Source organism: Thunnus albacares, chromosome 16 (assembly GCF_914725855.1).
Source record: "Thunnus albacares chromosome 16, fThuAlb1.1, whole genome shotgun sequence".
Lineage (NCBI taxonomy): Eukaryota > Metazoa > Chordata > Actinopteri > Scombriformes > Scombridae > Thunnus > Thunnus albacares.
The window spans coordinates 4,212,482-4,235,336 of NC_058121.1; the positions used below are offsets into that span (position 1 = coordinate 4,212,482).

General features: G+C 42.0%; 1 protein-coding gene across 5 annotated transcripts in view; it reads left to right on the forward strand.

Annotated features, from left to right (window-relative positions):
- tab2 (TGF-beta activated kinase 1 (MAP3K7) binding protein 2) overlaps positions 1-22,855 on the forward strand; it is a 41,129-nt gene that overhangs the window by 12,849 nt on the left and 5,425 nt on the right. For 4 of the 5 annotated variants that reach the window (XM_044377231.1, XM_044377233.1, XM_044377235.1 and 1 more), the window contains exons 2-3: positions 18,882-19,072; positions 19,353-21,021. In XM_044377231.1, coding sequence (XP_044233166.1) covers positions 18,971-19,072; positions 19,353-21,021 — 1,771 coding nt within the window. In that variant the 5' untranslated portion in view covers positions 18,882-18,970. The remainder of the gene's footprint in view (positions 1-18,881; positions 19,073-19,352; positions 21,022-22,855) is intronic. The other variant, XM_044377232.1, reaches the window with a different exon arrangement.

Below are 22,855 nucleotides of genomic sequence, written 5' to 3' on the forward strand. Positions count from 1 at the left end.
TTGTGTTCAGTAGAGAAAAAGCTCAAAAAGGTTTAGCTCAGCTTAGCACAGACTTGAAGCTAGGGCTACTCAATTATTGCAAAAATCATAATTACGATTATTTTGATCAATATTGATATCAGGCTTATTTAACATGATTACTCATTGACTTTGGAAACACACATTTATTGAACTTTTTTAAAAAAAACTTGTCTTTTTAACAGTTTAGTCACTATTTTAATATAAATTATATATATTAATGGTGTATATCATAGTATGTACTATCATTTTTAATTACTACAATAGTTGCATCTCTGCTATCAACTCTGCTCTAACTGCAATTCATCTCCTGTACCGAATAAGAAGAATAATGTAAACAGAAGCTATCATTTAAAGATATTAGCTGGTCTATGCTGATATTGGACATGTGAGGAGTCCATGCATGTATGCAGATTTATTAAGAAAAGTAAATGAACATTAAATAACAAAAGCAATATCCAAGTTTTTACAAAAAAGTTACAATGAAGGACAAAGTTATGTCTGGTGTGTTGTAATTATCCTCCACTATCCTTATTATTAGTTTGGATATTCCTATTATTTTTACTGTTGATGTTTAATGTTACAATGTTTGTGGCCCCCCGCAGACACAAAAGGTTCCCATTTGAACAGTGTTTCTAGTTGGACGTTCTCATGTCTGGTGGCGTAAACGACTCTGGAGTGAGAATGTTCTAAATCAATGACTGTGTTGCAGTGGAGGAAGTGGAGGGGGCTTTATGTTTTCTGTTTTCTGTTCCTTTATTGTTTGTTCACAGACCATTTCATGATTAGATTCCAGATTATTAAACAATGTGGTCGTATTGCCTTGTGATGCAGACACCACTGCGTAACAAATCTTGCACAGTATTAGTTGTTGTTCCTCTTTGGACTCCTTGAAATCAGAGTGAAACCAGAGTGTTTCCAAACAGCTGAATCGATTTTTACCTTTCCTGTTGACCAAAGGCTCTCTCTCTGTCATCTTGGCTCGAGCTGAGCTAAACATGCCACAGCCTGGCTGAGAGTGAGTTTGGGTGAAAGTGCACCGCTGTAAAGGAAAGTGGTGCGCTGGATTTTTAACACAAGACAAAACAAGAGCATCGTTGCAGAACGGAATGTGGCACAATAATCGTTTTATCTCGTTTACCTTGTTTTCATGATCGTTGGATGCCAAAATTGTAAGTGAAAGTAAAATTCGATTAATCGGCCTACTTGAAGAAGGGGAAACTGTTAGCCTAGCATCAACACAAGTGAACACACCTTCCAGCAACTCCAAAACAACTGGTTTACATGTTGTATCTTGTTGGCAAACTGTCAGAAATGTATCAAGAGCCACCTGTCTTTGTTTTGTTGTTTGACCTGGTATATCACACTATGAGGACAGGACTTTTGAGATGCTGCGTTCACCACACTCAGCAGCTGTTGGCCAGCGCTGACTACTCTTAAAACCACCGTGTCTCATTTTTCATTCATTTTTTTTTTTTTTTTTTACTTTTGGTACAGCCATGCCAGCAGTTCCAGACCTGTAGCCTATCACTTTACTGGACACGCAGAGATGAAACTGATGTGAAATTCTCTGTGAGATGTGAGGCAGAAAAAAAACCTGCGTATCTCCCAAAATGTCAGACTGTTCCTTTTAAATTATTCAGCAAATATTCACCTCATAGATCAACATTCTCAGACTTGAAAAATGCACTAAGTAGTCCCTTGTGTTGATGGGAATGATTTGCTCTGTTATGTTAGTAAAACATTGCACATGGGATGTACTGAGAAATGGTTTGCGATCCATTTAATATAGACTCTCTAAGCTTATCACCAATAACAGAAGGCTTGAGCTACTAAGTTTTTGATAGTTGTGATGATATTAGACAAGTTTGTATTACAAGCCAATTAGCCTGATTTAGGGGAAAAGGGCCTGCTCGCTGAGGGAGACAAGTATGACTTGAATGTTTTGAGAGGGCTGGAATAAGACCGAATGGCATCTCAGCAGCAGAGGAGTCACGTGACTTGGCTGCTATTTGTCTTTTGGTTGGCCTCAAGGTGGGGAATGATACTCCTAACAGCTGCGGGAAGCATTTCCGGCGGAGGGTTTTCTCCTCAGCCAAGCACACGGAGGTCCAGCAATACAGTGAAGCCGGGATGCATCGATAACTGCTTCTCCACCACCAATACATATTCTTAGCACAAAAAAAGTTTAGAAAGAATGGAACTGTGCTGATTAGAACGGGATGTTACTCTGACTTAACAGAATCACAATAGAGCAACTTTGAAAACGGTTTAATATTGATTTTTTTTTTTCCCCCTCTGGAGATATTTGCAACTACCATGCTTTTGATAAAAGCAGGAATCCCTTCTGATGAATCAGTAAACGTTTCCTTACTTCTTATATCTGTTAAGAGATATAAGAGATGGCATTAAAACAGAAGATAATACAGCATCTCTAATAGGGACCTGTTGTAGGTGTGGTTATTTAAAAGCCTCTTGAAGCCTTTTCTCCTGTGTGTAAGGACCTGATAACACCACTAGCGGTGGAGCGAACTGATGGAATGCGCTGACCAAAGAAAGAATCGCTGCTAATGTCCCGCTGTCTGTGTGCTTCAAAGAGCATGATGACATACAGTAAGTGCATTTCGTAAGGCAATAAAGGGTGAAGATTTGGCTGGTGCATACTTGGCATGTCATCGCTAAGCGCCTGAGTGCAAGCCGTCTCATTGTGTTCAATTGCCTCGCAGTGAGTGTTGAGAGACAGCGCTGCCACCCAAGCTCTAGCTGCAGTCAGCCAGAAGGTCACCTGTTTGAATCCCAGGCCAGTCGAATCTCAGGCGGGAAGCGAATGAAAAATGCTTTCCTTTCCTTTTTAGTAGCTTAAGTTTAGGTGCCCTTGAGCAAGGCGCTCAGAGCTACTTGAACAGTGAACAGTAGAAAGCTGTAATTGTACTGGGAATGAAGCATGTATTTACAAATGCAGGTCATCTAGCTTAAAAATATATCTAATGGAAATGAAGGTAGTGCCTTCTAAAGCACAGCAAGAGTGATTGATAGAGTAATAAATCAGGCAATCATCAAGAAGATCTAAAACAGGATAAATATTATTTATCAAGTAAAAATCTATGGATATGGCTTACTCAAATATGAGGATACTTTATGTTTTTAGAAGTTGCCCAGACAACGTGCATTTTAAAGACATCATTGGGGCTCTGGTTATGATGGATATCTGACATTTTACACACTAAATATTTTTTCAGTTAATGGAATAAACTGTGGAAAAGTTAATGAGTTACAGAATGATCTCAAGGCCAGGCAGCCGCTCAGTCTCACTTGTCCTGAGCGGCACCCAGGATTAAATGTGTAAGCTTAAAGAGAAGGAAAGGATAGTCAGTGTTTGCAGACTGGTTTTAAAAAAAATTCAAATGTGTGTGTGTGTGTGTGTGCTGTGCAATTTCAACGTCTAAAGACCTGTTTTGTTTTGCAGGAAATATTGGGTGTGATCTTAGAGGGAGATGACATGCTCTGTTTGCGTGTCTGCATTGTTGCACCATGGAGAAATAGGTGTGTGTGTGTGTGTGTGTGTGTGTGTGTGTGTGTGTGTGTGTGTGTGTGTGTGTGTGTGTGTGTGTGTGTGTGTGTGTGTGTGTGTGTGTGTGTGTGTGTGTGTGTGTGTGTGTGTGTGTGTGTGTGTTGTGAGACTTCCTCTTGAAGGAGGGGCTGTAGAATGGGATTGACATGGAAGTTATGTCTGGTATTTATGGCTTTTTGTATGTAACTTTGTTATCTCAAGGACAGGGCATGGAAGGCCGTTAAGGTACCTGACCACAAACCAGGTATTAGTCAACCTCCAGACTGTTATGAAGATGTTACTCATCATTTTGTGTTCACAAATAGTCTTCCGGAAGTCTCCAAAGAGTCAATATGCAGCACCATTGTCCCCTGAATCTGACGGATACATTGCATTGCATCTAATTCATTGATTTAAGAAATTAGTTGTAGCCACAAAATGCCTACTTATCAAGTGTCTCCAGTTTTATTGTTGCATAATTGCTGATGTACATAATTTAAATACTTACTACAGCACCAAAGCTTCAACTGATAACTTCTGTCACAACCTGATTTGTATGGGTTTGATGCTAAGCTAAAGATAACCCAATGAATTCCCAAGCTGAGACAGCTTAATGAGGCAGCCAACAGCAGGAGCGGTATGAGAGGTTGTAACCATGGCTCTTAAACTGACAAAAAAATCTGTAATTGTGAATCATGTAGTGGAGGAATCTGCTGCCACGCAGATGGCCAGTAAAGCTGAGCAGCTTTTGAAACTCCTGGCGGAAAATCTATCAGAAACAACTGTTTCTGAACCTTTTTTTAGCCCACCACCCCGCCGCAGTCCATGTCCTCCCAACCCTCGCTGGTATCAGATCAGTTTTCACATAACTTTGGTTTCCTTCAATTTATTGCTGTCTGTCTCTGATGTGACAAAAACGAGCAGTTGTGTTGTTCTAAGCAGTAAAGGTTGAGCAAACCATTCAATGTGAATGTTTTGTACCTGGTACATGTAGTGCACAGGCTGCTTGTACAACTGCTTTCTTCCACTTAACTCCTCAGCTGGTATTTAGTTGTTTTTGGTAGCAGCCAGCAGGTTCACTCTGCCACATGTCCATGAGTCACTGTATGACTCGTTGTGGATAGACTTGGGAGCTCCTCCACTGCAGTTGCAGTGATCAGTGAAAACGGAGCTCCACTGTGCAAACACTGCTCACAATGAACCACCTCTGTTTGTCCGACGGCCTGGCTCCCTGTGCATCTCGATATCTAATAACCATGTCAACTGTTAAACCACCATTTTAACATAGAATAATCCTGCCTCCACATGCTTTTGGAAATACTGGAAATAGAAGTTTATACCTAGGAAGTTGCTCGTGACTGTTTTCTAAGTAATTTTGATACAGAGGTTTCTGAATCATGCTGTACCTATCTGTTAAACTTAATTTTTTTCATTTGCACCTGACTGAAAGGCTGCAGTAAGTAAAAGCACAGTTTCCATTGAAGAGCTTCTGTATTCTCCCCACCTCCTCTGTGTTTTTGACTCAGAAGCACAACACAACACAATAGCTTTACAGACGTGGCTGAAAATATAAGGACCCTTCAACCCTTTTTAAAAAAAACCCTCAAATTTTCTGAATTAAATCTGCACTGATGAACTTTTACATATAAATGAACATCAGTTACATTCAAGCCCTTGCCAAATAAGTTCACACATTGCTGATTAAGTGTATCACCACCAGGTAAATCTCTCTGTATTTCACAGTATGCAGAGTTTTTAAATCTCACGTCAATGGCGACATTTCCACACCGGCCATTTGAATGCACACCAGAGACTTCCGCCAGCCAAGCGGCTAACTTCTGGTTAGCTCTCTGCTAACGTGAATGGGGATAAAATAATTTTATCATGCAGCTCTTCTACACTTTCCAAATGTTATTGGACCAAATGGATCAAATTCTGGTAGTGAAACGAGTCATTTCTTGGCGGTTGTGTGATGCTCAAAACTTTTTATCCACTGTTTTACAGCTGCAACAGTAGCAATGGAGTAGGCTACGGTGGAGCCTGACGTTAGCAGGTGTTGACAGTGTTTTTGTATTTACTCTCACTGCCAGAAGCGGGAGACAAAAGTCCCACACTGCAGGTTTAAGTTGAAACTGACAAGTACGTGGTATCCATCGTTCTTTATTTCACAATGAATACATTTCCTTTTGATTTACAACTTAACATATTATTTAAAATAAAAAAACAAAACAAATGAAAATATTGGTACTTAACTTAATATTTTGTAGCGCAGCCTTTGGAGGCACTGAATAACTCTGAATAAGGTTTCTCCACTTCTCCACTGGTAGTTCGGCCTCTTCGTGAGCAAACTGCTCTGGTTCTCTCAGGTTTGATGGGTGCCGTCTCCCAACTACAAATTTCAGCTCTTTCCACAGATGTTCAATGGGATTCAGATCAGGACTCACAGCAGGCCACTTTAGAACGGTCCAACATTTTCTTCTCATCCCTTCTTGGACGCTTTTTGATGAATGTTTGGGGTCATTATCCTGCTGGAAGACCCATGACCTGCGACTAAGACACAGCTTTCTGACAATGGGCCGTATTTTTGCTCCAAAATGCCTTGATAGTCTTGTGATTTCATTGCGCCCTGCACAGATTCAAGGCACTCGGTGCCTGAGGCAGCAAAACAGCCCCAAAACATCACTGAGCCTCCTCCATGTGTCACAGTAGACATGTTCTTTTCTTTGAAGGCTTCATTTTTTTTCTTCTGTAAACATAGTTGGTGTGATTTATCAAAAAGCTTTAATTTTGTTTCATCTGTCTCCTTCATCATCTCTACACATTCTCCCAGAAGGACTGTGGCTTGTCAACATGCATTTTGGCAAAGTCCAGTCTGGCTTTTTTGTGTCTCCCTCTTAGAAGTGGAGTCTTCCTGGCTCTTCCACCATGGAGCCCATTTTCATTCAGACAGCGACTGATGGTGTGACTTGAAACTATTGTACCTTGAACTTAAAGATCAGCTTGGATCCGTATTGAAGTTTTCCTTGGTTCTTTCTCGACCATTCGAGCAATCCTTCTGTTCAGTCTCAGGCCAATTTTCCTCTTGCAACCACGTCCAGAGATGTTGGCTACGGTTCCACGGGCCTTAAAGTTCTTAATAATATTGGCAACAGTGGTCACAGGAACATCAAGCTCTTTGGAGATGGTCTTGCAACCTTTACGTTGACCATGCTTGACTAGTACCTTTTTTCTAATGTCTTCAGACCACTCTCTAGTTTTCCTTCTGTTTTCTATGTTTAATGTGATGCACACAGTGGCACAAAGCAGCAGAGTGAATAATTTTCTCCTTTTAACTGGCTGCATGAGTGATTGTAAGATTGAAAACACCTGCGATACTAATTAAAGCACAATAATCTGCTTAAAGTATCACTAATCAATTATTTCTTACAACTTACCAATAATTTTGTCCAAGCTATTTTAGAATGTCTTTGTAGAATAAGAATGAATTCAGTTACTTACAACTTTTTTGTTTTGTTCCATTGCAAACCAAACATAGACATGCATTCAGTGTTTCCTCTATAATAGTACAGGCCTGGAGGGCTGCCAGGCCAACAAGATCCCCCACCAGGCCAAAAAATTTTTTTTAATGCCAAAAATAACATCAAATATCCATTAATTCGGAAATCAATAGCATTTGGGAGCCTCTGTGCAGCGCTGTTCCGAAACGTGAGTCAACCTCTGTGTCGTTGCCTTGGAAACTCTTGGTAACGTAGTTCCTTGTAAGGAATAGGGCAGTGCATAATGTGTGTATGTAGCGAGTGTGAGAGGGCGAGCGCAGCAGAGGAAAAGGTCAGCAGTAAGTTGTCAGTCTGACAGTAAATGTACAGTACAGACTACAGTGTGTCAGTTAATAAACGCTGCAGCTTCTCAAGACCAAGAAAAGTCACGTCTGTTGTTTCCCCAACTGCTGGAAGCAACAATGAGTTAGCCTGACAACGCTAAACAGGTCACCGCCGCCACCCCAAACCAGTCAACCTAGGGGAAACACTGGCATTGATGATAAATTATCTTTTAATTTCAACACTGTTCAAGGCAAATGGTGCATTATTTTAATAAAGTGCAAGGGTACCAACAATTTCCGCTACGTCTGTATACTTACTGCTTAACAGCTGCTAAATGGGAGCTATGGGCAAACACATAAAGGCAGGGTTAGTCCTTCCTGCGATGGACGGCTAACTGCCAAAACCACAGGCAAAGTCAATAAACCTGCCTGCCATTACCTAAATTTACCAACAGTCAGCTTATGCCTGGTCAGTTTTTCTTACACTGAGTCTTCAATCAGGTCTGGGAAAGAAACATTATTTCTAAAACTGCAGACAAGCACATGAGCATTAGCAGACATTCCTAATCTGACATGATGATGGTGGTAAATGCTATGTTTCAAGGAAACCATAACTGCTCATAATTAACGTATTCAGTTTTTAAATGCTCAATGTGGGAATATATCTATGATTACTTAATAAAATATCTATCAGTAATATCTGTGTCAACAGCCGCGCACAGTGAAAACAGTGGGCTTAGCCTTGTCCTAAATAGTCAATTAATCATATGAAACTTTATCTGGTTCCAGCTTCTTCAAAGTGAGGATTTGTTTTTTTTTCTCTGTTTTTATTGCATTGAGAATGTAATATTTGCTGTTGGTCAGACAAAACAAGATATTTAAAGACAGCTCTGGAAAAATGATTATTTTCTGATGTTTTATAGTCCAAATGATTTATGGATTAATTGAGAAAAGAATTTGTAATTATTAATTGCCAATGAAAATAACAGTCTTTCAGTCAGTTTCAGCCTTGCAATGAATTTATTTCTCATGTAGAGGCTTTTTTTTTTTTTTTTTTTTAAACCATCATTGTGCCTGTTGTTCAGGAAACAGTAGCTTTTCCATGAAAACACAAAAACACAAACCATGACTCATTCACATTCAAAGAAAAATTTGTGAACTGTGACATTTTTATCGGCAATTTGGGTCGTTGTCTGTGGTGTACATTTGTCAGAACGGGCAGGGTTAGGGTAGGTTGAACGTGTTTGGGTTAAGGGAGTAGGAAGAGCAGGGGCTTTTTGTGACTCGGAGATGCATCACTAATGTAGCAACGTTGTAGAGGCACAGGAAAATGCCTTTATCTGTCTTGTCACCCCTTCCTGATGCTCAACAACAGAATCTGTCTCCTCTGTATCCTGCGTTCTGCTGTTTCCCAGCGTTTGCTGCTCCACACCTTGTTGTTGCAGCACATTGTTTGGAAGAGGGTCTGAAGAGTTCTCTCTGGACCAAACTAAAAGCTGTCTTAGAAGCTGTCCAAACACAACAGGATCCACCAGACGTGCAGTGATGGGAATAATAAATAACAATATATGGAGCAGAAAGCCAACAGCTATTCAGTGTTTGGTCAGGCCAGAGCCCTGCTGCTGTACTGTGCTGACTTTGTGCTGTCCTGTGATATTAAGTGCTCAGACATGCATCCAACTGCTTTATATACTTATTTTAAAGGTTTACATTGCTGGTTTTTTTCTCTCATTGTCTTGACTTGGATTGGTTGGGTAAAATCTCCACCCTCCTCTTGGCATGTGGCGGCATCTGGACGACTACTGCACTGCTTGCAATGAATGCCAACAGTTTGTAAAGTTTTTGCCTCCTCCCAAGAACGCTATCCCAATAAGGTGTGAAAGTAACGTACACGATCACATGGTTTGGACACTGCTGTGTTGCTGATTGTATTATTGCTTGGAAACCTAGTCTATCATGTAACCTGTCTTTCCTGAAAGTTTAGCCTATAGATTATACTCTACCTGCTCAATGAGAGTCTGTGTCGGGGCTTGTCAGCTGGCAATTAATGTTTCCACGATTTAAGGAAAAACACTACAGAATGCCCCGTTGAGACCGTCATTGCTATGTGCTTTCTTTTTTCTTTCACTTATTAATTTTTGCTTTGTAGAATGATCACACCCTCTTTTTTTCAATTCAGAATTCCTTAAAAGAAGCCAAACAAAAAGATTAGTGGTTTAGGATAAGGCTTTTCATGTTGCTGAGGTTTCTATTTTAAGCTCAAGCTGTGGTCCTGTCATATAATGCCTAAGGAAAGTAAAGCAGGGAGGAGGGTCCTTAGAAACAACTGCTGTGCTGCAGAGGTGGATTGTTGCACAGCTTCTCACTAAACAGCTGCACATTTTACTTTTTAAAATATTGTGATCAAGAACTCAACAATTGAGTTTGAAAACACTAGTTTTGTCAGTTGAACAGTGAGCTCACTGACCGTCACCATCACCATTAGGACATGCTTTTGGATAGTCTTCTTAACATTGCAATACACTGCAGCCAAAAGCTCTCAGGGCAGGGCATGTAGTTTACTTGCTTTTATTTTGACACACGATCAAGGTGCTTTGGGCATGTTTGGAGCCGGTTCTGGTTTTAAAGGACTTTGTGGTTATGATGTTTTGTGCGATGGTTTTGTTTGACAGGATTTTGTAAGGATGCTTTGGTGTCCTTTACAGTTTTTCCCATGTGGCCTGTATTCTTTATTCTTTATATCAAGCCTCTGTCTCATCTTCTGAAACCATTTTCTTTTCCAAAGAATGAGCCAGTCCGTCCTCACAGAAGTTATTATAGCGGTGGTTTTTATTTGCAAACAAACTCGTTTGGAGAGAATATGTTCTCTGAGCCTAATCTGCAGCAGATTTCAGAAAGCCCTTTAAGAAATCTTCTTTGTGAAATTATAACTTATCATCTCTAAAATGAATGGCTAGAAATACAAATAATCCTGATTCAGAAATCCTTGTTGAGGAAAGAAAATCCCAAATCAAAATGCTATGTATAATTATACAGATCCAACCTGGCATTCAGTTTTTCGCTGCTATAGATTTATTTCTGATCATTCTCATAGCTCATCTGTTGACTGTTCGCTATGTGGCTTGTCTTCCTGCTTTGCGGCCTCGCTGGCACCGATGTGGTATTAAATGAGCCTCCTGTGATCAACTATAGGGCAGTTATTCTGGTAAACATGTTGTCATTACTGCATGTCAGTGTGATGCATGTTATGACCTTAATCTTTTCACTTCTGAAGTAATACAGAGCGCTCTGTTAACCACACATCACTTAGTGTTTTAGTTTGTGTAGATAATTCAGCCGTATTGAAATTAAGATGTCATTTGTTTGAAATGGGAAATATAGATGGATACAATAAAAACAAAAGTGTCAGATCCCTATGATGTTTCACAAAAATATAAACCGTTTTCTGGCTGTAATGCTAGTGCAAGAAGTAGGATTGGATGTTAATATAATTTGATAAATCTAACTGTGTAGACATTTATCATAGTCATAAATTATTTTGTCAGAAAAGTCCATATCTGTCTATCTCTTAAAATATACATAAAATCACTTTTTTCACTTTGATTAAAATTGATCCAATTATTCTTCATGACTAAGATATTTAGTAAAGTAGTAGAGCTTATCATGATCATATTATATGCACTGACTGCATCCTGTGCGGTGCTTTATTTATGATCAGCCTCGCAGAGATGCTTGAGAATCACTTTCATGGTGTACAATGTTCATTCTAATTTTCAGTCAGTGACTCCACTAACGTAGAACCAACGTTTTATCGCCTCTGCGTTTGCATTATGTTTGACTTTAAATGCGTCCGCCTTAACTCTGCATCTTTTTCATACCATGAAGAAGGCTCAGCTCCATGAAGATAAGCTTGTTTGTGTGGTTATGGATACTTGACCTTCTGGTCATCTGTTTCCATATGTGGACTTAGAGACAGAAGATGGTTGATAGTATTATGTCATGAGTCTATAATAAGAAGGAAGAGAAAAATCCACTCTGAGGGGTGGCTAGACTAACCTCATTCTTTATCTTTTTTTTTTGTTTGGAAATGTTTTCAGTAGTTCTACATCTCCAAAGGTTGTGATACTCAAAGTCAAATAGTTGTGCAACCTAATCACTTTAGTTACCTGTTCAAAAGTAAAAAAAGACATTCTGTGTTTGCAATACAAATGAAAATGGATGTGCAAATTAGTATGCAGTCATGCATAGCAAAAGTTATTAGTCATAATGTGTTAATAAAAAACCCGTAAGATGAATAATGGAGGTTTCAAAACATTTGAAAACACATTGTGCACACACACAGTGCATTTTGGTGAGACACATTGAATGTGAAGTGTTTTTATTTACAATTATAGCTTTGTATATTCATTTGAAATGACCTTTATTCCCATGTGGTTACTTGTTGCAGGTGTTAGGCCACCAAAAAGAAGATAAACCAGAAACCAGAAATACAGACCACAATGGAAAAAAACATCACTGTTAGAATAGACAAGGAAGCTCTTGTTAAATAAATCAACAAAATACCAGTGAAAACAGGTGGAATTACATGTTTCTAAAATGTTATAAAGTCATCTCAGCTGTCACTATTCAGTTGACTTTACCAGGATAAATAAGAGGTGCCAAACCATAAATAATGCAGCGTCAAGTTTCACAAGTCAATGCACAGCAGTGGAAAATTGATATGTTATTGTGAAGGATTATCGTAATTATTTTGTTCACTTCTCAAGAGTGAATTGGTAAATTACTTAATGTGTCACAACAAAAAAAAACAGATGAGAGAAGTCAGGAATATGTTTTTTTTTCCCCCTCCTCTTATTTCCTGTATTGTTAATTATCCTGCATGTGTATTGTGCTCCCCTTGAGGGGTCCAGGCCCCCAGGTTGGGAACCACTGTTCTCAGCCAACAGCAGTGCCTCAGTTATAGCTTTGATCAGGCCTGTTAACTGATGAAAGACCTGAGCAGGTTTTGCTTGTGGTGGAGGTGATTGCAGGTGAAAGCAGCTGTCAGGCTTGTATGATGGAAGACACACATTTGTACTGTGAGAAGCTGCTGGATGAGCTCAGCATTTTGTTGCCCACAGAAATTTTGGGTTGAAGAGGTGGGAGGAGGAGAAGAGGACAAAAAAGTGGGAGGGAGGTGGGAGTCAACTAGTGTCTGAGCCTGAACAAGCGCAGATGCACGCACACACACACACACACACACACACACACACACAGAGAGGAAAGCAAGCTGCAGCAAGCGCCCGACAGCTTCACCTACTTACCACCTCTAAATACCTCCCTTTCCTCCTCTTCTTCTGATACAGCCAAGACAGACAACCAGCCAGGCAGTTTTTTTTTTTAAAACCATTGTTTACAGTGTTTATAAAACAAAAACAAAAAGCTGGCAATAGTTGCATTGACTACACAGTCCAGAAGAGAGGCGCTCCTCCATGTTTCTAAGACCTCCCAGTTTCCCACAGTTCCTTGGGAGGGGTTGGTCGACCTGGGGAGTTGGTGCCCTTGCCTGCTTCCAATCAACCACCAGCTGCAGGCTGCGGTGCTGAAGAATTTTTGATTTCCTGCACACACACACACACACACACTCCCCCAGCACCACCACTATGCACATGCGCATACACACACACACACACACACACACTTGCACACAAACACTCTCTTACCCCTGTTTTGAAAAGTGGGCAACTAAAAGTTGAACAGGCTGTCTTGCAGAGTTGATCCCAGCTCTTGTGTGCACTGTGAGGCCCAGGCTTCATGGCACAGTTGAGTGCAATTTGGGTTCTGCACATAAAGTGTGGTTTGTTTCTGTTCTGGAGACATTGCCTGGAACAAAAGAAGTGCCTCATACTGTACAGAGCCCTGTGCAGGCCTAACGTACTGAAAATGTGTTGCAAATTCTGTGTCACTAGCATGATGCATTTAGATTAATACGGAAAATATTTTTGTCTAAAAAATATTTATCTCAGTAATGTGGTGTTGTTTTTTTTTAATTCTGAGCACATAAACTGGTAATAAGATTCTGGATTTATGCTCTCTCTTTGGCTTGACCTTTCAAGATGAAGTTTCAGCATGTTTTAAGACAGTCTTGTTGAAGATGCACAACTGTTTCAAGTTTCCAGTAATGACATAATTGCCGTTTATCTTCAAGTTTATTTTAGTCAGACTCGTGACATTAATATGGTGGGAAATCACTTTGATTTGGTGTATCACAGCTTTTGTGATGACTTGAAAAACTCTTTTGTTAAGACTAGTCTCCTCAGTAAAGTTTCCATGCAAGCCTTCGCGTTCCTACGCTCTGTGGGAGGCAAAGGTAAGGCCTGTGGTTCTTCAGAGTCATTGAATCAGAATGAAATGTTAAAAAAAAAAAAAAAAATGTATGAATCAAGTCGCATTCTTCGAGAACGACGAGTGTATATGAGCAGTTCACAGAAAAATGAAGAAAGAATGGCATGAAGGAAAGTGTAGCCGACCCTCTGTGGGACTGCTGTTCGCTTGTTTCCATCGGGGCTGCAATCTGAGGTCCACATCGCTTCAAGTTGCACAGCTGAAACCAGTCTGCACCACAGCCTAGCAAAAATCATTCATCTTCCAACATTGTTTAGTCCTGCAAATCTAATCTATCAATATATAATCAGCTTTAATTTTCTTGTTTCTTTGCAAGTGCATGTTTTACATTCTTTGGTGTAAATAGTTCTTGGATATTTTGAATGGTACTTATTAGCAGCTCTGTTTTACAAATGTGCTACTCAGGTGCAACATTACTTTCTTAGGTGGAGAGTATCAGCTTTGTTTCCTGTTTTGAGAATAATTAATCAAGATCAGGGCTTTTGCACACAACTGGATGTTGGTCCTTTGAGCACTTTCAGTAGCTGGTTGTGTATAACGTTCTACAGTGCAGAGTTCTTATGAATGTGTATGTGTGCATCTGTCAGTGTGTGCAGCACACACACACAAGCATGTCCGTTGCTTATTTGGAAGACTGGGGCGCCTGCCAGCAGCCCTCAACAGCGTCCACTGCCAATTAGTCCCTTTATTTGTTTAAATTTTGCTGGACCAAGACACAGCAGTTAGACATTCCATGCAGTGCTGCTGCGCTGCTCCTTAAAGCTGCAGAGGATGTTTCTGATTGTTTTTCAGATGGGACACTGTATTTAATGTTTTTCATATTCAAACTACCACAGAAGACTGTTTGGAAGATCTGGTTTGAGGAGATCAGTACTGTCTCAGAAAATCATAAGAGCATTTCAGTCTTTGCATGATGAAGACGGAACAGAATGACATTTTGCTTTGTGTTTTCGTCCCCAGTAATGTGTAGCCTCTTTGTTTGCATAAACCAGTTTGGTGTTGGCTATCGCACCAGCCACAGCGTCAGGTGCTGGGCTGATATTTCTGTCCAAAACTCCTGTTGATTATTATCCACATTTTATTTAGGCTTTAATTGATTTGGACGTTTTTAGGTGCATTCACTCTGGCAGAGTGAATGAGCCCATTGATGGAGTATGGCAGAGCTGCTACCTCTAGAAATGAATGTGGGGCTGTGGGTCGATGCTTTGGCACGGTGAGTAACAGCCTCAGCAATAGAAGCTTTGTCTCTATCTCTGCTGGCAGAGCGGCGCTGCCTGAGGGCCTGTTCCACCAGCGCCTCCAGGGACAGCAAGGACTAATCTGCCCCCCTTGGAGCCACCCCCCTCGCATGGGCCGGCTGCAGCCCTATAATTACGTACAGTGAGGAGGTGTGGACCTTTTTTGTTTTTGAAGCCGGGAAACAATCTAACCACACTGTTGACCTGTAACTAGGTCAGCTGCCAAGTAGTGAATTTCCTTTCCCACAACAGTCGGGCTGCCCAGCCCCCTGAAGCAGAGCCTGAATGGTGGACTGTTGTTCTCCAGCTCTGTGCAGTGACATCTCCTCTTGGCCTGTAAATTAAACAGGTAGTAACTAATACTGATAACTTATGCGGTGGGTGAAGTTGGATACTTTAAAGGCTTCATTTTCTGTCGACTTTATTAGCTTAATCTGCCGGAGGAGATGGAAAATGCTTTACTTGAGGCAGTAGGGTTTGCTCTAAACATGTAATCTGAGATATGGCAAACTGTTTTCCTCTGGTTTGCATTTAGAAGCTCTCCGTGCTGTGTTTTGTGCTTCTTTTTTGACACACACACAAAATGAATTCCACAGTCTGGTGGCATAATTGCAAAACTTTCCATTTCCTTCTATTGCAAAAGACAAAGGCAAGCATTGACTGATAGTTGGTTTTAGAGCTGGTCTAATAGTTTATTATTCGGATATTTCTTACAAAGATTGATTGAAATAAATAGTGAAACTTTCAAAGATTTGACACTTTTGTGACGGACAAGGAATTGTCATTTTACATTGAAATGCAAAGGCATCCACCTTGATCACCCTTTTTTTTTTAATCTCTGAGGAAAACGTGGCCTTTTCTGCCTTATGCCAGTTGTAATTCACTGAGGTTAAACAAGAGCTCTATGAATCAGTAACCTTGTAGTACAGGTCTCACTCCTCCTTGCAGCTGGTGCCTGGCTACCGACAGTAGCCAAGGAGCTCCTCCTTCTGTTATCAGTTAGGCGGTTGTTTTGCAAAGCCAATTTACAACTTTTCAGTTATATTACACATCCTCATAGTTTAGATAAGACAGCTGCTTAGTTAAATACTTTGTCTTCTCAGCAGAAATGAAAGGCCAGTGAGTTTTGACACACATGGTTGACTTTTCCTCATCATTAAATAAGTGTGTTCAAGTGCCTGTAAAGTACGTTCTGCATTATTTCAGACCTCAGATTTCACTTTCTCCGAGGTATTATTAAGATAACCGTCAAGAGACTTTTAACATGTTCCTTCACTCTGCATCACACTGCACTGATCGGCACAGAGCGGAGCAGGGCGTGCTTCATGTGTCGCAGTGTTTTGAATGGCATATCTGAACCTCCCACAGGAAGATGTTTCGAAAGAGTGTGGTTAGAAGAAAAGCGTGGGATAACACAGGACATGGCTGTCATGCACTTACACTTTCGACTTCTCATGACTGTTCTGTTCCACATCACTCTTGTCTGTGTTTCTAGTCCCCAAAAGAAGTAGAGTACTGGTTGGAGAGGTGAGCCTGTCTGTACCTGAGGGTTTGACATATTATATTCCCGGACTAGCTGTTTAAAATCTGAGTCCAAGAAGTGAATGAGACACAACTGCAGTTTAGCAAGGCTCCAGCTGCTCCAGTGCGAGTTACACAGTGGCTAGCAGTAGAATAATGTGGTTGCCTTGGCCAGGCCCCAGGTATGAGTGTAGCTTATGCATATAACAAGGATGGGAAACAGCCAAGCACAACTGTCTGTGAACACCCTACCAGCCACTCATTTTTTTTTCATCAGCCTACATTTGAAACATTCAGTTACAAGTTTATTTTGCACATCTAGGGCTGGACTACGTCACCTGAAATCAATGATTAATTGACATGTACACCTTTGTAACTATTAATAAAGTATATCTTATTGAATAGACTGCCTTGACCCCCGCAACAGCGTGACAGGTTATGGAGTTTGCCCTATACGATTAACTTAATCTTTGTACTGTCATGCGGCAGCCTGTATGAATAACTGAACTTATCGAGCATAGTGACATGACTGAGATTCAATCAGTTGGAGTCATAATGTCTGTTTTGGTAACTTTTCAATTAATTGTCCGCTCCTATGTACACCTAGCTAAAATAATGCAGTCTAGTACGTCAGCCCTGCAACGGATTTGACCTTTATTTTGTAGAAAGAGTTTTAGAGAGGTGTTATTTCAGCATTATGGTCATTTCAGAGCTGCAGTTTGTGGAGCTGTTTAATTAGTATACTGAGCAGTGTTTCTAATATTTTGTCCACCCCACCAACTTCAATGGGGGTAGACTAAATATTAGAAACACCCCTCAGTATAATGAACCAGATACATGTGGATTTTACATTTTGTGTCATTGCAAAGTTGAACTACTGTTCTTGGTGTCGGAGCTGCTGGTAACAGTGCATCCCAGTAAGGATGAAAAACCGGTCGACACATTTGGTTGAAAGATGACAATTTATGAGTTTACTCATGGTGTGGTTTCAACAGCATTTCAATGACTTTATTACAACATGTAGCCGGCTCTGCCAGATCAACTGAGTAATTAATCATCTAATCCTTTCACACCATAAAGAAGCAATGTGAGCATTGTTGGTCCAACATTAAACACAGCTCAGGTGGCATTCACATACTGGCAAGCCCTGATTTGAAGCCTTCGCTCCGGTGTGAAAGGGGTGGAAAGCGGACTGAACAAAGGGGAACTTGGGCAAAGCAGAGGGACTTTGCCCCTCCCCCCCGGTGCCCCTGGAGTTATTAAATAATTAATAACTGAGGCAAAGCAGTGGCAGCTTCCTAATTCTCTAGCAGTAGTGTAACACTTTGGAGAGTTCCACATGTGAGCATGGAGTTTACTATGCCTTGAGTGAGTTTTGAAATGATGAGTTATGATTTTTTTTTTTTTGTTTTTACATTTTTGAAGTGTCATTGTTGTCTTATTTTGATCATAAACCATCCCCAGTGTCCTATTGGGCAACATGGAGCACAAAGGAAAATGCTGCACACATCCACACAGCCCCACCAATGTCGTGCTCTCAAACATTAGCTCCAAAACCATTAGCGAGTCCCATTGTATGTGCAGCGAGTAGGTGGTTATGACTTCTGTGGGTTTTTGGTTCTGGGTAATTTAAGAAAAAATGAAATAATTATCCCTCAGATTTATTTGTGTGAGAGAGTCGGGGGCAAACACAGTATATGGCCCCGAAGCTCTGTGTTGTTTTTGCTGCAGTGTCAGAAATAAAACGGTGATTCTCTGGAATCAACTGTTCTGCAGAGCTGCCTTACGTCGGAGCTTAACAGACTGTTATATGGAGCTTTGCCTCTCCAGACCAGACTACTGTTCGGCCCCCTTCTGTACTTAATAAGTGAATGTTGACGTTAAGATCAGTCGGAAAGGCTGGTTTTCTCAGTAGTCAGTCAGAGGTGGTTTCCTCCCTCTGCTACTCTTTTATTAAGGAGCTTTGTGGGGAGGAGGGCTTATGAAATGAATGCCGTCTATTCTCATTGAGGATCTCTGAAATGTTGTTTTGAAAGCTCCCAGGCATAATGAAATAGACAACCTCAAATGTCTGACGGATGTCTTGTAGAGTGAAGTTGCGATAGACCACATTTTCTCCTTCCCCGCCACTTGGACATGCTTACTTTTTCATTGAATTTTAACAAAACACAGATTTCTCCAGCTCATATGACTATGCGAAGCTTCCCAGCTTGTATTCACTAGTGAGAGTTTGGCTTCTGTGGGTATCTTTATGTTTTTACACATATCATATGGAGAGAAGTTTGTTTTTCATATCAGACTTTTTTCCTCTTTTTTTTTTTTTTTTCTTTCTTTGTTTATTTAAATTCAGAAGATGTTCAAGATGAAGGCGGTTTGCTGCCACGACTGACGCCCCAGTGCGCTGAACAGAACAAGCGGTCCTGACCTGGCAACATACGAATGGCCCAGGGAAGCCACCAGATTGACACTCAGGTTTTGCATGACCTGCGCCAGAAGTTCCCTGAAGTACCAGAGGGTGTTGTCTCCCAGTGTGTTCTGCAGGTAAGCGGGTTCGAAACCTCCGACACAAGCTAAACTGATGTCTACATACGTGCATACATACGAGTTCTAAGCAATAAATGTCCAAAATATTACTACTAGCGGACTGAAATTATATTACATGACTAAACTATAATTATGTCCGTTTAACTATACAGTATGTGTGATTTGATGGTGTGATATGAAACTTTGTGTTTTAAAGAATCAATGTTAGTATCTCAGTCTCATCTGAAGCATGAATGTTGCACAGTAAGCTTCTTCCCTCTCTCTGTCTTCCCCTCAGAACAACAACAATCTAGACGCCTGCTGTGAATACTTGTCCCAGGTCAGTCCGGGCTACTTGTACAGTGAAGAAGGAAACCTCAGCTTCTCTGACGACCCCAGCTTCATCAGGCTCCGTAATCACATGACCCAGCTGAACCTGGGCCTGCAGTCTCAGAATGTGCATGTGGCCCCGGTGCGGGACGGCCTGAGAATGAACGGCAGCCGGACTCTGGCCCATAGCCTGAGTGACGGGCCCCTCCAGACAGGCCAGGCCCCCAACAGTGACTTCTTTCAGCAGGAGCCCCAATCAGCCCCAGTGCAGGTGCCCTCCAGCCTCAATGTATTCAGTGTGATGGAGCCCACGCGCAAACCGCAGCCTCCACAGCACCTTGGACTCTACCCTCTGGGTGTCAAAGGAACGACCATTGGTGCCCAGCAGACACCACGCTTCAACCCCATTACCGTGACGCTAGCCCCTAATATCCAGACAGGCCGCAACACCCCTACTTCTTTGCACATACATGGCGGGCCTCAACCGGGCCTAAACAGTCCACAGGGTAACTCTATCTACATACGGCCCTATGTAAGCCAGTCCGGTACGACCCGGCAGAACCAGCAGCAGGGAGGCAGGGCCCAGTACAGCCCTACCTCCCAGCCCCAGCAGCAGATCTACCAGATCTCACACCCCTCCTCCTTGTCTGGCTCCTGGTCAGGCCCTCAGCACGCCTCCTCCTCACATACCTCACAGATCCAGGGCCACCAGACCTCTCACGTCTACATGCCAATCAGCTCCCCCACAAACCCCCAGGCGCCCTCTATCCTTCCGACTGGAAGCCAGGCCACTTCCTCCGGCGTCTCCTCATGCTCTTCTTCCTCCTCTGCCACCTCCCTGTCTACCATCAGCCAGTACAACATCCAGAACATCTCCACCGGCCCACGGAAGAATCAGATAGAGATCAAACTTGAATCTCCTCAGAGGAGCAACTCCACAACAGCCGTGCTGCGGACGAGCAGCGGGCCCCGTTCCTCATCCACTCCGTCCTCCTGCCCTTCCTCTTCCTCCTCTTCAACCGGGGTGGCTACTGTCCCCACCACTCCTCTCTCCATTGGAGGCCCGGGTCTGAGCCGCAGCCAGCCCACTGTTTACATCTCTGCCAGCCCACCTACTGCTGCTATCACTCCCTCTGAGGAGGCCGTTGTGGCCTCAGCCGGCTCCCGCTCCCAGCCCAAGTTTTACATTTCTGCCAATGCCTCCAGCGACGACAGTGGGGGTAGGAACCCTCCCACAGTCTACATCTCAGCCAACCCTCCCTTGCAGGGACCCGCAGGGGCCAGGAACATGGGGGGCCAAGTGAGCATGGGCCCCGCCTATATCCACCACCATCCACCTAAGTCCCGTGCCTCTGTGGGAGGGGGGGGCACGGCTTCCTCTCCTCGTGTGGTGGTGACTCAGCCCAACACCAAATACACTTTTAAAATCACCGTGTCCCCCAATAAGCCCCCAGCGGTGTCCCCTGGAGTCGTGTCCCCTACTTTTGAGCCCAACAACCTCCTCAGCCTACCCCCAGACCACCACTTTGTGGAGCCAGACCCCCTCCATCTCTCAGACCCACTGTCGCCACACAGGGAGAGGCCGAGTGAACCTCGCAGACTCAGCATGGGCTCTGATGATGCAGCGTACACACAAGGTGAGCAACGCTGAGTATCACTGTGATCATAATCCTGTCTTTATATGACAGGAATTCAACATAAATAAATCCTCTAGAAAAGTATTTAGGTTCATACTCAGTAGTGTTTATATAAATAAAGTCTTCACAAACCCTTTAAAATGTTTTAAACAAAGTGCATTTCCTGTTTTGATTATTTTCACAATACTTGATATAACAGCTGCGTAGTGGTGTCATCAGTCTTTTGCAGTTTCCGTAATTCCTGGAAGCCATTTTTTTTTTTTACAGATCAACTCTTATGCCCACACACTTGCAAATATACCCTTCAGTTAATTAGTCAAAGCCCAGAGCTTGGAAACAAACAGACAAAAATGTCCAAAAATAGTTTGCACTAATTCCTCCTTCAGAAAGGCTTCTGATTTCTTGTTAGAGCTGTGTGCTTCACTTTTAATTGGTTGTTAAGCAAAATGTCAAGTGGCTTAAGAGTGCACTTCCTCTACAGCCATCTTGTGTGCAGTAATGAGGCTAAAAGACCTGTTTTAGCCCCATTTTAACAATAAATAATAGTATACAGTTTTTTTTGCTACCAGCAGTAGGCCTAAATGCTTTTTCCATTGCTCCCTGCCAAGAAGGTAATTTTACTATAAAGTATGCTGTGTGATTTTTAAAGGTCTCTTTCCATAACATTGACTGTAACGTATTCCTCGAGCCAAACTGTGTACACATGCTGTCACTAACGTTCAGTCAGCGTGGAAACAACACTTCTCCACGTCCATCTCCGTGAGGTAGATAAAAGCAAAGGTGCGGTGAGGGCCGGTACGATGACGCTAGTGTGAGTCGTCCACACTAAATGCTGTGTTTGCTCCGACGGCCCCCGAGACCAGCGGATTCTGTAGTGTGAGTCAAACGTGTCAGAGCACACTGGTGTTTCCTTTTTTGGGCTTTTGACTGTATTACGTGTGAGTCACCGGCTGTGGCTCTTATACTGCAGTGACTACCAGCACTGGGCATGCTGCCTCTGCTGCTGACCCTCATCAGCCCTGTTTCCCCATGTTTTATCTGCATTGGATTTAAAAAAAAAAAAAATGTGTGCTGATCACTGTTGTTGTGCTTGGCTGAATCACAATCAAATCCAGTACCAGATAAAGACACACCTGTCACCACATAACTGTTAGATTTAAACATTAATGTGTTAAACATCACCGGTCAGCAGTCATGCCAGACCTGTTACTGTTTGGCAGCAGAATAACATTACTGTAGTTGCATAACTTTTTTTTTTTTTTTTTTTGGAAGATCCGGTTGTGACTTGCCAGTGACAATCACACCAACAAGTCAGTTGAGTCTAATTTGCTGATTTCCCAACCAAACAACACACAACACTTGGTGCCAAAAGACATTACCCCCTGATTCTGCTAACACTCCTGCTGGATTTCTTTTCTCTCTTTCTTTTTTTTTTTTTTTTTTTTTACGCATAACTTTGTTTTGAAGTGTTTTTTATTGTGGGTTTAGTGAGTTAGTAACCTCACGCACACACAGTCAGACAACACGTTGTGGGTTAGATTCACTCTATGACTTCTCAGTTTATGAAACTGAACTAATTGAGTTTAAAGCCAGCTCATTCAGTCAACATTTGGATAACGATCCCGTCGCCTCCCCACATTCCTGCATCTCAAAAACAACTGTTAAAAGTAGGCGTCGCAGATATGAAATGAAGCGCTGTGACCTGTTTGTCACCTCAACTTAATTCGGAGGATAATTTAGGAGAAATTGGACAGTGTTTTCAGAAGAGCTGCCAGGGTTCCTCAGGGTGACAGCTCCTGGAAAAGACAAATGACAGCCAGCGAGTGTAAACTTT